This window comes from Habropoda laboriosa, unplaced genomic scaffold, assembly GCF_001263275.1.
Source record: "Habropoda laboriosa isolate 0110345459 unplaced genomic scaffold, ASM126327v1 scaffold816, whole genome shotgun sequence".
Classification (NCBI taxonomy): Eukaryota; Metazoa; Arthropoda; class Insecta; order Hymenoptera; family Apidae; genus Habropoda; species Habropoda laboriosa.
Window position 1 is genome coordinate 481,333 of NW_017101002.1, and position 13,762 is coordinate 495,094.

Below are 13,762 nucleotides of genomic sequence, written 5' to 3' on the forward strand. Positions count from 1 at the left end.
ATACACACTCTCGATGAATTCTCTTTCTCCCCCGGTATCCCCCACGTACACGCACGATACAACGATCCGCGCGCACACACGAAGATACCGTAGAGAGGAAAGGGGTGGTTGGTGGATGGAGGATTAGCGGGTGGAACGAATAGAAGGCGGGTGAGCAACGTAACGTTACGGTCCGTTCTGGCGGGGCCCCATTCAAACGTATTCTAGCGGCGAGGCGCGCATATTTTCCACCCCTTCCTCGAGGTAGGCTAATCGAAACCGGCGCTCGCTCGCTTGCTTGCTTGCTCGCTCGCTCGCCTGCGTACGCACGTGACGTCTCTACGAGCAAACCGCAAACACCCGACTGTACCTGGCCGTAGGAATGCGGTATAACGCGCAATTAGGCATACCTAGGACATCCACGCATCCCAGCTGGCTCAACATAGGCTCCGTATTCAGTTGGCACATGTAGCAGCCTCGGTCAGCTTCTCGGAGCTGGCGAATATGAAGCCGCGAAGTGGCCTCCTCCTCCTCCTCCTCCCTCGATTGACTCTGATTCTTCGCCGTCTTCGCGTTCTCCAGCGTGACGAGAAATCGGGGCGAGTGTGTCACCGTTCGCGGACCCATCGACAATATCGTCTTATCCTCCACTCGTATCCATCCCACCTGAGACACAGCCAACACAGCCATTTTATCAGTTGCCTTTTTCTTTTCTTTTTTTATCATCCCTCGCGTATTCGCGAAACAATCAACTGCTCTCGCCTACCTAATTGCGTTAATATTAGCCGTCCTCTCTACATCTGTGTACGATATTCCAGTTCCCGGATAAACGCACACGTTCGACCGCCCCCACATGCACGCGGCTAATTATATCGACGTATGCGGAGATAATTAAATAACTGGCGATAAAGCGGACGGACCACTTGAAAGTCTAACGACGTAAACAATTTCCCCGGTAATTCGAACATCGTCTATTCGTGGTCGGACGAAACGTGGTCGCCGACGCACGCCACTCTTTTTTTTTCCTTTTCTCGCCGCAAGAACCTTTCGTGCCCGCGAAGCGTCGTAGTACAGAGGCGAGAACGTCCGTGGCCGTGTCGGGATTAACCGGATTAACGGAAGATAACACCTTCCAGCAAGAGTCTAGAGGAGAGCGAATGGAGGGACAGCTCGAGTCAATATTATATCGCGCGTATATACCAGCCTTGTGTCTTGCCGTGTGTTTATGTGCACCGACGTACTATATCCAGGGCCGATACGTGCTCGCACGTATGGCCGGCACCAGTAATTGCTTTTAGGCAAGCTCGAAGCTGGCGGAGCCATTGGCACCGCACGAATCAACCTGACGAAAGGTTCCATTTAACGTCGTATCGCGCACCAGCCCCTCGGCCCGCTGCTCCCGCATCTCCTACGCGTTATCTATAACGCTGCACTTGGTAATTAATTAATCCGAAGTGACTGTCGATGCACATCCCGTATGTGCGCCCGTATGCGTCGAGAAAAAAACACCGATCATTCGTACGCGCGCGCCGACCTCGTGTTCCCAACGGGAGAACCCCTAAGGCTCCAAGGAATTTCTCTTCTCTACCTTGTACCTACTACCACCACGACTATCGGTTTACGACAGCCACCTTCTACACGTACTTGCTACAACACGTTTCCTCTGTCCGCCGTGTCCTTTTCGCGTCGAAATTATCCCGCTTCTTCGAGAGGGTACGGAGGAAGGTGGATCGGTGAATAGGAAATTGAGAGGAATCGCGCGCGGGCGGGTGCGCGACTCGGTTCCACCGGCAATTACCAGTCTAATTAGATAGCTAGGCGTTTTCTCGAGGAACGCTTTCTCGGGATGGTAGCCGGGTGGGTCCGACGTCGGAACACGGAAGGCTTTGTCGGGGATAATCCATGGAGACCGGGATAAGGTATCGCCGTGCTTTTGACCGGTCTAGATAAGAAAGGAATAAGTGTGGAAAGGGTGATCGGTCGCGTTTGAATTCTTTCGTTCGCAGAGGACAATCGATAATGTTTTAAGTACTTTGTCACCGGGGGAACAACAGTTTGTCCCGCGCAGAACGAGAACGAGAACTGTTACGTCGCCTGCAGGCTCGTTATCTCCACGACAAAGATAACGATTCTTTCGATGCTATCGACTATTCCACCCTCTCTCTCTCTCTCTCTACTTCCTCCATCGCCAGCGTCGAAACGAACTTCTTATCCGATAAAAAGTTCCCCGAACCCTACCGCCGCCGATCGGATACTCGGGACCTCTGTATTTTGCATAATTTCCAGCTGCATACGATCTATCGGAGATAATCGAGGAGCATGTGTTCTCGTCATCTTCGAAAATAGTTCGAATTGGAAAGTTGGAGGAGAGCTCGAGTTAGCAAATTGCATCCAGAACGGGCGACGACTGGTACCCACGTTTTCATTCTTGCTGCACGCCGCGCCGGACCACCGGGAAGGGAACCGATTGCGAGATTTAGCTAGATTTAGCTAGATTTAGCGAGATTTCGACGGCTGACACACATTATCCGCAGAGTTACGAAATTCCCCGGTGGGCACACGGCCGGGGCACCGGTACCCCTCCCGCCGGTGTAATATTTCGAGAGACCCTGGGCCACGAATCTACGTTAGCGCTAAGAGATTGCTCCCCATACCCTTTTCCTAGGCAAGCAGCCTCCGTCCCTTTTCCTCTTCCGTTCCATTGTAATCATGGAAACAATCATTCTTCGCTCTCCTTCCCTCCGATGCTTCTTCGTTCTAACCTCCGCGATCCCGCTCTCTCTCCAAAACTCAAGCCTATCCTCCCCCGCAGTCACCCTCTCTCTATCTGTATCCGTCCGTTCTCTTTTCGCCTCCATCGCGGATTTCGGGCTGAAACCCCTGTCTTCGTTGCACCAGCAAGGTGGCGTGCGGTTCCATCGGCGGAGGCAGCGGTGGTGGTAGTAGCGAGCGATGCTGATGGTGTGGCGAGCTACCCTTTCGCTCGCCTCCGCAGCAATCACCGATTTGTCTGAATAAGCCCCGGGCAAGTATATGCTCGTGCTTACCCCGGGGAAACACCACTCTCTCTTCGCCCTCCTCCCGATTCACCGCCCGAAACGGCGTTCCCTCGACATCAGCCCTCTGTACTCTCTCTCTCTCTCTATATTCTGCTTCCCACACCCTCGATCGGGGCCTGGCAGCGACTCCATACCCGAAAATACTCCGGTTCATCGATGCTTGATGGGAGGCAGCTCGAGGAGAAGGGGGAGAGGAAGGTAGCGAGTTGGCAAAGTCGTGGCCGACGTCGAGACGAGACTTGGGCGTTAATCAGAAATGGAACGCGAGTGGATGGAAAGGCGCAAGTGAATCCACGCGAAATGATCGGATAAACGAGAGACAGGATGATCAGGTTTCGGGTGTTTCGCGTGACGGAAAGATAACGCGATTTAGAACGAATCGGGTACGAAGGAGGAAACCGATCGTTTCAAGCGCGGAAGCCAAGGGAAAATCTCTACGATTAGCCCACTCGCATTAAGGACAATCGAATTGGCCGTCGATTGAAAAAGGTCGATTGGCGCGGCGTGGTGTGGCAGTGAGACGCGACTGAACGAAAAGTGAACGAGGATAAATCTACTCCAGGCTGGAACTATCCAAGGGGACAGAGTTATCGAAGTGAAAGTTCCGTATCCGTGAATGAAACGGAAAACCGAGTCGATCGTTTTTGCGGTTCTTTCATAACGTGAAAGCTCGATTCGTACAAAACGAACCAACGACGACGACGACGAGTCGACTGACGGCAATTAAACTTCCACCATCTTCGTCCCCCCCGGGGCAAACCACCACCGCCACCGTGGAGAATCTCGACCGTTCTTCTCGCGGCTTTTTCTATGCTAATTTATTTTATTTAGCTGGCAAACGTCGCGTCACACTCCCGGAAGATTGATCGTCATCGAAATCCTCCGGAGGAGGAAATTGAACGAACGTTAAAACGAATTAGCGTCCTTTTTCCACCCGGCGCGGCACCGAAACTAATTTATTTTTCACGCGTCATTTTCCGCCAACGTACCGCAAAATTCGAATCATTAGCTCGGATGATGCGTTAATCGAACGTGACCAACGTGCTCGACGGTCGGGCGGCGGAATCAATTTATTTAACACACGTTTCCGCGATCTCCGCGAAGATCGGTCACTTCGATTCTCGTCCCAACGACGCGACCAATTCTATTTCCCTCCAAGGAGCCCGATCAGCCTTTCCTCGTATTTCTCCGCTTTTTACGAGTTTTTTATGCGAAAACGTATAGACGGAGGGAGGATTTTGTCGGCTATAAATAAGGGAATAAGAACGATTCTGATTACAATCACGCCGCCGAAACGGTCGACCTTCGATCTCTCTCTCTCTCTCTCTCCTCCTCTCTTTTTATTTTCTGCTCGTTTACCGACGTCGTGTTCGCCACCTCCGCCTTTTCCCCGTACCCGAGACGTGGTTGATCTAGGGGGGGAAGGAAAATCAGCCAAACAGGAAATATCCAACGAGTTTCGATCGGAACGTGTCCAATTTATAGCAGGTTCGAGAGCGCGCCCGTGGTATCCATGGTTATCGGTTTACCATCTCGTGCCGCTTCAAACGTTTCTCATTTATATTTCACGCTAGAGGCTGCATAATATTTGCCCCGGTCGATACAAAAAGATGCTCGCCGGTCCCTTTATGAATTCACCACGCGAGAAACGCTATCCAAATATGTCCGATGGAGTTTCAGAAGCCATAAATCTTCTACTTTTCGCCAGACGTCTTTTCCACCCTGGAGTACAAGAGAATCGCTTTGAAGTCGCACACTCGTTCCGAATTTCTCGTTGCTGCTGCTACTGCTGCTGCTGCTTTTGCTGCTGCTGCATCTGCCACCGCAAATGACTGCGTTCGACGATCAGTATCCTCGCGACGTAGCCTCATAGGTCTTCAGAGAGAAACGTCTCTTCCCATTTTTTTCTTGATCCAGCTTTGAGAAAGCCGGAATAAAGATGGGAAGGATAGGAAGCGAGACGGAGAGAGAGTTTGGCTGGTTGCGTCTCGCCGATTCGCCTCGTTTTACTTCCTCGAAATAGTGTCGCGTACGCTAAAAGCTCCCGGACTCGTCTCGGGGCTTCTTCTTTTTCTTCTTCTTGCCAGACAGAGCCCCACGGCTTTAGAAAAATCGGTCGGGACTAGTGCGACGGAGGATAAGAAAACACGGGTGGGGAACTCTGGCAGAGTAAATAGGAAAAGAACCAGCTGGAACAAGCCTTTATCGATTTCATTCATTACGTTTCGCTATCTGTTTACGTGCGTGTTATCCCAGGAATACGAATCAGCGACAAATGCTCCTTTTGTCGTCAATTTCTCTCCCTTCGTCCTCCTCTCGTTCCCCTCGCCGCGAGATCTAACGTCCGGTTCGCGTTGAAGAACGGATCGATCGTCTAGGTTCCGTGATCCGCAGCCTTCGACTCGCGAAGCCTCCACGTGAAATTCCTTTCTGAATTTTGTAAAGCGCGGCCCACGGCAAATCCCCGTTATATATTCATGAACGGTTAACTGCGGTTTCACGGGAGAAAGCCGCGGTATGAAAGAAACGGAGAGGGCGGAGTGAAACGTTCTTGGGAAAATAGAGGCGTCTTAAATTCGCGCGTGTTAGCACAACAATGGATCAAAGGAATTTCGCGGGAAACGCGTTACGAGCGGGAGAACGCGCGTCGCACGTCGCGCCCTGTGAACTTTTGATCAGCGGCGACGCGCGTTTCTCCGGCAAACTTGCTAACAGTTCTCCCGCGGATTGGATTTCTTCGAGGTAACTGCGAGTACGTGGCGTGGTTTTGTCGCGCCGCAACGATGCACCGAGTCCCTTGGCAACCTCCTTCCAAAACTTTCTTTATTTCTTCCCTGACGAACGGTTAGATTTCGCGAGTTAACGCGTGCGTGAAAACCGAGCAGCCGTGTGTGCTCGAGTGGAACGAGTACATACGTTCTCCTTCGAAAGGGGAGAGAAGCCCTCGGCAGAATCTCACCGATTTACCTACAATCTCCTACCTCTACCGGATCACGTCCGTTCGAAATAGGTGAAACATTTGTACAACAGCGACGCGTTAAAACGATCTTTCCCTTTTTCATCTGTTACCAAAAGCGTACTTTGATATTCATTTCAGACTCGTCTGCTAACGTACACAGGAACGACGCGATGTTTACCCGATGTTAACAATGTTACAACGATGTTACAATGCGAAAAGAAAGAAGAGGGTAGAAGAGAGCGGAGGTAGATTTGGGCAATAATCGAGAGACCGTTGATCGGAGTTGGGCGGAACCGAAGCATCGTGGGTCGCTCGATAGCGCGTAAAGTGATTCACGATTACGCGTATCGGGGATGGAGTTGTAATTGAAAGAAATGAACAGCGAGTTGGTAACGAAGCGAGGCCACAATGCGAAAAGAAAGAAGAGGGTAGAAGAGAGCGGAGGTAGATTTGGGCAATAACCGAGAGACCGTTGATCGGAGTTGGGCGGAACCGAAGCATCGTGGGTCGTTCGATAGCGCGTAAAGTGATTCACGATTACGCGTATCGGGGATGGAGTTGTAATTGAAAGAAATGGACCTGGGAACAGATGGAGGGAAATAAGTCGCGTACAGGGTGAAATCGATGTTATCCCGCGAGGCAGGAGCATCGTCGTGGTCGTAGCCGCGGAATGGGTTAAGGGCCAAATGGCACGTTGGGCTCGTTTCGTCGAAGGTTAACGCGGCTATGGTTCCAGGACGGTAGTTTCGCAGAATGGATTCGCGTGAATACAAATCTGCGGTTATCGAGTATTATTCGGTCGTTGGTGTGCGCTCGGCGTTCCTGTGACCGTACCAGCGCGAGCAGTAGATGCTGCGGACGCGTTAAAAGCTCACCCCTCCTCTGAAAATAACGTAAAATAACAGCGACGCGACATGCACTAGCTACGGACATAAACGCGTTTCAACGCGTTCAAAATTCTACGTCGAAAGCTTAACGGGGATCGGAGAGTTGTTGCGACAACAAAACAGCCCGGTAGAGGAGAAAATATAGCCCGATTCTACTTTCTCTAGTTAGTCGTCGTTCGTGCGCTCTAACGTGTGCAAATATTCGTGATTAAGAGAATCGCCGGATCGACAGTTGGCTTTGCCGATTTTCCTTTCCGTCGTTGTAGCTAAACAGAACGAAACTTGGAAGCCGATTAATAGCCCTAGGTGTCTTATTTTGCGTTCGTCGACGAAACAGCCCCGAGCCGCGGTCCGAATCGGTCCTCGATGGAAAACCCTCCATTTCCCTTTCCCCGTCATAAATCACAAACAACTGAAATTTCCACGACGCTTCCCCTCGCTGGAGTCCGGCCGCATCGCACCGGTGAATAATTAATTTCATCGCGCGTTACCGTGCTTTTTAACTGTTTTCCGCAGTTTTTTTTATCGGCAGACTTGGCCGCAGTCGGTGCCGCGTCGGCGGTAAGTAAACTTTCGAAGGTTTTGCGTTGTTGCCGCGCAAGAAGCGTAAACCGGCCGGGCCCGCCGAAAACTTTCCTCTTCCTTTCCGGCGAGTTCCGTTTTTCCCTCGCGCCACCATCCGTCAATGTATTCTTTCTCGAGCGGCAAAGGAACGGCTATTATTACACGTACACGTACGTGTGTAGAGCGCATATTGTAGAAACGGAGGAAAGAGGGGAAGAGGGTTTGCGGCGAGAAACAAGCCGCAACCGTTGGTAACGAAACGAACGGGCAGCCGCAAAACTAGTGCCGTATTTCGAATTCCGCGTCGATTAAAGTTTAATCTGTCACCGGAAGCTAGGATGGACACGGGCAAAGTTACCAAAGCACGTTCACGTTAATTCGCTTGGAATTGAAACTCCGTGGTAAAAGAAGCTCATGCATAAATACATGGGCGAGACGCGCGAACCTGGCACGTGTGCTCGTCCACGCAAAGAGTTAATCATTCGCGGTAGAACGACGGTTAATTTCGTCTCGTTAGCACGGCGCGCCGCGAACCTTAACGAATTGTGTACCTGTCGTGTACTTCCCGCGAATCCTCCTCCTTTTCCGCCAACGGGCAAACTTTCCCTTTATTTCCATCTTTCGCCGTGAACGAGTACAAGGGAAAACTGCTGGAAAGTTACTCCCTCTTCTCGAGAAGAAGGGAAGGTGAAACGCAGAAAGGGAGAGAGAGAGGAGGAGGCAAAAAGACGCGGGCCACTGACATCTGCCACGAGCATCCACGCGACCCATTTGTTTCCACGAGATTACCGAAATCTCGAATTCCCTTATCGCGCCGTGACCCGTGAATCCCCCGAACCCGTTTATTCGTACGCTTGCTCGCGCCGCGCCGCCTGGCCTCGCCTCGCCTGGCTAATTAACGTTCCATCGCATCGGTACGCCAACTCTTCCCACCGACCCTCTCCCCGCGGAACCTTTAAATCCCTTACCTTGTGATTTCCTAGTTTCCGGATCGTGCACGGTAGAACGGCTTCTTTGCCGATGGCTGCGGTCACATTACCGATCGGCTCCGCGAAGCTCGGCAGATCTGCAAAAACCCAGTGTTTGTCAATTTGCCGGTATGTATTCGCGTGGGAACGAACGTTCCCCTTACCAACTATCCGGCGTTTTCATTAAAAGTTTTACGCACGGCCAAGTTAGCGGAACGAATCGTTTTCACCGTCCCTCCTTTTTCCATTATTCTTCCGTTTCACACGGGCTCCTCGTCTTCTCGTTCCGTCCACGACGCGACATTGTATCGCGAATCGTTCTTTCAAATTAGCTTCCCCTTTTTTCTTTATCGCGGTTCGCCGCCAACCGAGAGATTTACAGCGGCGAAAATATGGCAAAATTGCGGGCAAGTGCAGCGTGGGATTTTGTATACCTTGAGAAATATTGGAACAGCGGGCGCGAACTGGCACCGCACCACCCGCACACCGATTCGATAGCCGTGTGATTCGTTGCCCTCGTTAGAGCGTACGTGACGGCGCAATGACAGCGATTAACAGCTTGTTGGCGCATATAATATCGAACGGTCGCGGGTGAAGCATAGTTTCAATTTCCCGTCAACGGATGCACTGTCACTGGCTAATGGCCAAAGATGATACGCCGTGGCGCGCATTATGTTAAGCTGATGGCTCGAGAAACGAGAGGGAGGGACGGAGGAGTTTCCCCCGTACACAGTCCTCGGGGACGAACGTTTATCAACGATGAAAAGTGCTCTCTCTCGCTATCTCTCGATACTCTGCTCAAAGTTGCTCAGAGATACACATATACGTACGTATGTATGTACATATAGTATATTGGTGTCTCCATGCGACGGTGAATCGCTACATGCTCTGCGAAGGGCCGTTGTGTAAAATTCGATGTAAAATTACGGAAAGTTAATCGGATCGAATTCCACGGTGTCTCCGGTGGAAAAGTTTCCGATAAAACCGTAGCGAGAAAGTTGGAATATTCGAAAAGGAAAAGGAAGGACCGGGTGAAAATGAAGTCACGGCTGCTATCGGATTGCGCGATATCGCGCATCTGGCATCTTTGAAATTTCGTTGCGGACCCGCGGGCCTACGGGCCCGTGTGACGATGCTCGGTGAATCGTGTACATCGTGGGGGAAAAACGCGGGGTTGCAGATGCGTGGAAGCTCGAGAGGAAAACCTGACTAGGTTCGGGAGGTTTTTGCCATTTGGAGGAACCGAGAGGGCGGGGAAAAAGAATTTGGACCCTGAGAAAACAGCTCCGCAGCTATTATGATAAGATATTCACCTAGAGGAAGAGGAGGGGGGGAAGGAATTTTCAGCTCGCAGCGTCGTCCTCGCGGCCGTATCTAGAATGTAATATAAGGAAACGTGGAGGAAAATAGCGAAGGTGAGTGGCCATGTGAACGGGGAACGGCGAATGGCGAAGGAGAAGAGGGAGAAAAGCGGAGAAAAGAGAATGGAGCGGCGGGCGGCGGTGGCTGGGAGAGTCGGAGAGGCGTGGGTGCGCTTACACCCATGCCGGAGCCAACTTCGCTGCCGTCCGCTTTTATTTTATGGCAAAATTATTCTAGTAGAAAAATAATTCAATCTCTACCCCCTACCCGTTGTACCGGTTACCGTGGTAGTAGCATTCTACCGGTTCGAGTATCCGGCCGCGATACGGAATTTCACTTTGGCGACTCCGATACTGGGGCGCGCGCGGTGACTTCGATAATTAGAAACGGCACCGGGATGTGGGAACCGAGCTGAATTCGCGTGTGAATCTGCCGTTGGCAGCCCACGAGCCGTTACCAAGCCAATCTTCCCTACGTCCATCCACGTCAAAAATGTTTTCCGACCTCGCTCGCTAATAATACCCTCCTCGAACCGATGAAACGCGCTTAAGTACTGTTCGAGTCGAGACGATTTCGTACACCCGGAAACGCGATAAACCGAACGAGGAGAGGTGAACGTTAATACACGCACGCACGTATTATTTTCCTATATTTCGTCGAGTGTACGAGTGTACGAGTGTAACGCGCTGTCCCGAGTAAACACGATAGGATCGATACTCGAATATTCGTAAATAAAAGGAAGAATGGGAATATGGGGGTGTAGGGAGAGAGGCAGGCCGAATTCGTCCGGCAATATAATATTCCCGAAGCAGTTTCCGCTGGATCGTCGTAAATTCGGAAATTTTTCTACGATATTTCGGAACGGAGGCGACGGAGTACCGAAATAGAAGAAAATGAGCCTTAAGGTCGAATCGGATCGTATAGGGGATGGGGCGCATCGGCAGCGACAGGATAAAATATCGTTGGACGTATTTCAGAGATCTTACGGACACGGTAGGACGGCAATTGGTACGAATCGACGCGGCTGAAAGAAAAATGTTTTTACGCGTCGGCCGATGTCCTCGCGTCGCTTAACGTGAATAAAGAATCCGTGGGGCCCCCTTGCGACGCGCACATTTCATAAAAATACACATACGTACGTGCAGATATCACTATCGTACGGCGATATGTTTTTCGCGCCGATACTCACACTCCTCCGCGCTACCTTCGACAAATTACTCTCTTATTTCGCTGCCACTTCCGCCCCCGGAAGATACACTGTAATCGTTTCCCGGTGGAAAGACAGTCTGAGAAATGGTCGACACCGCCGGAACGAAAATATGAGCAACTTCTCCGTGGAAAAGCGTGCTACCTTTTTCCACGCGAATTTTTCCCTCCGACGAGATCTCTCGAATGTAAAAATTCAGACTCTAATCAGACTTTGAGAGAAGAACGATTAAAAGGTAAGGAGAAACGACGATCCCTTTATTCCATCGATGGTCAAGTCCATAGGTTTTAACGCGGGCTGAGAAACTTTGAAACCACTTAAATTCGCTGGAGCTCCACTTAACCACGGTGACAATATTTTAGTTGGGAAGTGGAATTCTAACGATAATGGAAAACTGCACGTCGATGTGTTTCGCCTGGACTGAGTCAGGGTGTAGCTTGAATCGGCCATTAATGTTGAAGGGCCACGGCAACTGAGATTTTCCTCAAACGAGAGTTTAACAAAGTTCCATGTTATTACGATAGAACAGCGAACTTTCGAGATAAGAAGGAGTACAGAAGGAAGCTTGACTTTGAAGGGAAAGCAACTTTGCTTCCGAAAGAGCAAACATTTCTCTGTTCCTTTTTCGGCGGTGCGCGGGGGCGGGGCAAAGCTCAGCAAATTTTTATCCCGACGAAAGCATTAATTTGTGAATAAAAAAAAGGACCGAGAGTAGAAGAGAAGAGAGTATAGAAATTTCGCGGCACGTTCGCGGCCTCTTCCCCCCTCCCGTTCCTGTCTGCCTCGCATTTCAGGGATATTTAAGTTTCATCGCGAAACTTTAGCGAAACGCTGCATTTATTAAATCCTCTGGCATATTTGACGAGCAAATCTGCGAATTGTCGTGTCAGTATCGTCGCAGTCGTCGTTCCTCTCTTTCCACCGAGAGAAACGAGTAAAGGGTACCTAAAGGGAGACAGAAATAGAGGAGGGAAGGAAGATGGAGATAGTAGAGATAGAGATAGAGATAGACAAGTACCATTCATTTATTAAAGGAACGATATTAATGTTTGCGCAGGTTACGAGGAGAAGCGAAACGTTAACGAAAACGGCAGTGGTCGTTGATGTATTCCGGTCGAATAAAAGATTACGTATTACATCTATAGAAAATCAATCTGGTACACGAGAATGTCGTTTTAATTAATCGCTCGCATCGGAACCGTCCCGATGGTAGATATCGGTTGTGTCGCCTTCATAATATACGGACTTTTATCGCAATTCGCCGTGTAATTCGATCAGTTTAATTACATTTTACCCGGCTGGCTGTGATATAATGGACGAAAAGTAAAATGGGTCAACGCGAACCAACGAATAATAAAAGCTATTACCGCGACAATGGATACACAAGGCGCAATTATGTAACCATTACGATTAATAAATGCGGCATTGACTGGCGCGAAAGGAAGGGGGTACCATCTGCGAGTACGCGTTTAAAGTCTCGTTCGACCTCGTTGTCGGTCGTTGCCGACGCGTTTACGATGCTTATTAAATTCGACGCGTTGTGTATTCGTTGAATACTTTCGGATCGTTTCGAACACGCGACGCCTATCTAACGGAAACTCTCGAGAAGTAAGCTGTTTCGTGATCGTTTCCGTTTATACATCACCCCCTATTCTCCTTTTTCGATCTCGGAATAGTCGCGGACTCGCGCGAACAAGAGAACACTGGTCTCGCGCCCGGCGAGTGGCATGCTCGTTCGGACGGTTTTTGCGGGGGAAGATTTGTTAGACGTCGGCGTACCTCGCATGGATAATACTTGAAAAGTATTATGTATGTAGGTGGTGGAACGATCCTTTTTTTCCCTGGACTGAACTCGTTATCGGAGTTAGGTAACCAGCTATGTATACGCGTATATATGTACGTGTACATCTGTATAGAAGCTAGCAAAGTGAAATGGCGGACTGGGAGGTGGAAAAGGTAGGTAGGGGATGGGAAGTTAGCATACGAATGCCCCCCGATTGTGCTTGTGGGCCGGTTCGCCGTTCTGATTTACATAGTTATTATGATGTTATGCAGACGCAAAAAGATTTTTATCATCGTAGCTGTCTTTGTCGTGAAAAGAGAAAGAAGCTACAACTTGTGTGACACGAGAGCGCGTTTCTTTATATTCGGACCACGTCTGTACGCTGTCCTGTGATAAGGTTGCCAAAAAAAAAGAAGAGGAACAGACAACGTCTACGATCGGAGCAGAGACGATTCGAGAGGATCGAAACAATTTCATCGTGGAAACTAAGCCGACCATAAGTCGCGGATTAAACCAGCACCGCGCAGAAGCGCATTAAGGATGTCTCCCTTTGCCCGACACACGTTCGCGAGGTTCTTTTCAGCTATCGCAACTAGAGGAACCGAATATAATTCGTACGCGACGTACGTGAAAACCAAATGGCGATCAGATTGGAGAGGATTTTAAAGGGAACGGAAATTAGCTTCACCTTTAATATCGATGTTAATTTCAGATTTCACGTGTTGCGGAATCCTCCGCTACCTTCCAAATATATTCTCCCCTATCTTAATCGCCCTAATTTTTCTCTCGCTCTCCAACTGGTTGTCATAATCTTCCCGAGCTAGCGTTTCGTTTAATTCCGTACACCGGTGTCTCTCCGGGCAACTCGTGCCTCGAACTCGAACAAACTTCAACGAATCGACGAATTTCACCGGTCAGCATCAACCGGCGATAATGGTCATTAGATGGTTCCCGGCACGTCGTAATCAAATTTCACTGCTATTGTAGAAGAAAG

At 50.1% G+C, this 13,762-nt stretch overlaps 1 protein-coding gene across 1 annotated transcript in view; it reads right to left on the reverse strand.

The window, feature by feature from the left end:
• The window catches only part of LOC108577829 (lachesin-like), a 3,454-nt gene extending 2,833 nt beyond the window's left edge, over positions 1 to 621 (reverse strand). Inside the window, exon 1 of the mRNA XM_017941037.1 lies at positions 390 to 621. Within this exon, the coding sequence (XP_017796526.1) occupies positions 390 to 606 (217 nt within the window). The 5' untranslated portion in view covers positions 607 to 621. The remainder of the gene's footprint in view (positions 1 to 389) is intronic.
• Positions 622 to 13,762: the final 13,141 nt, after the last annotated feature.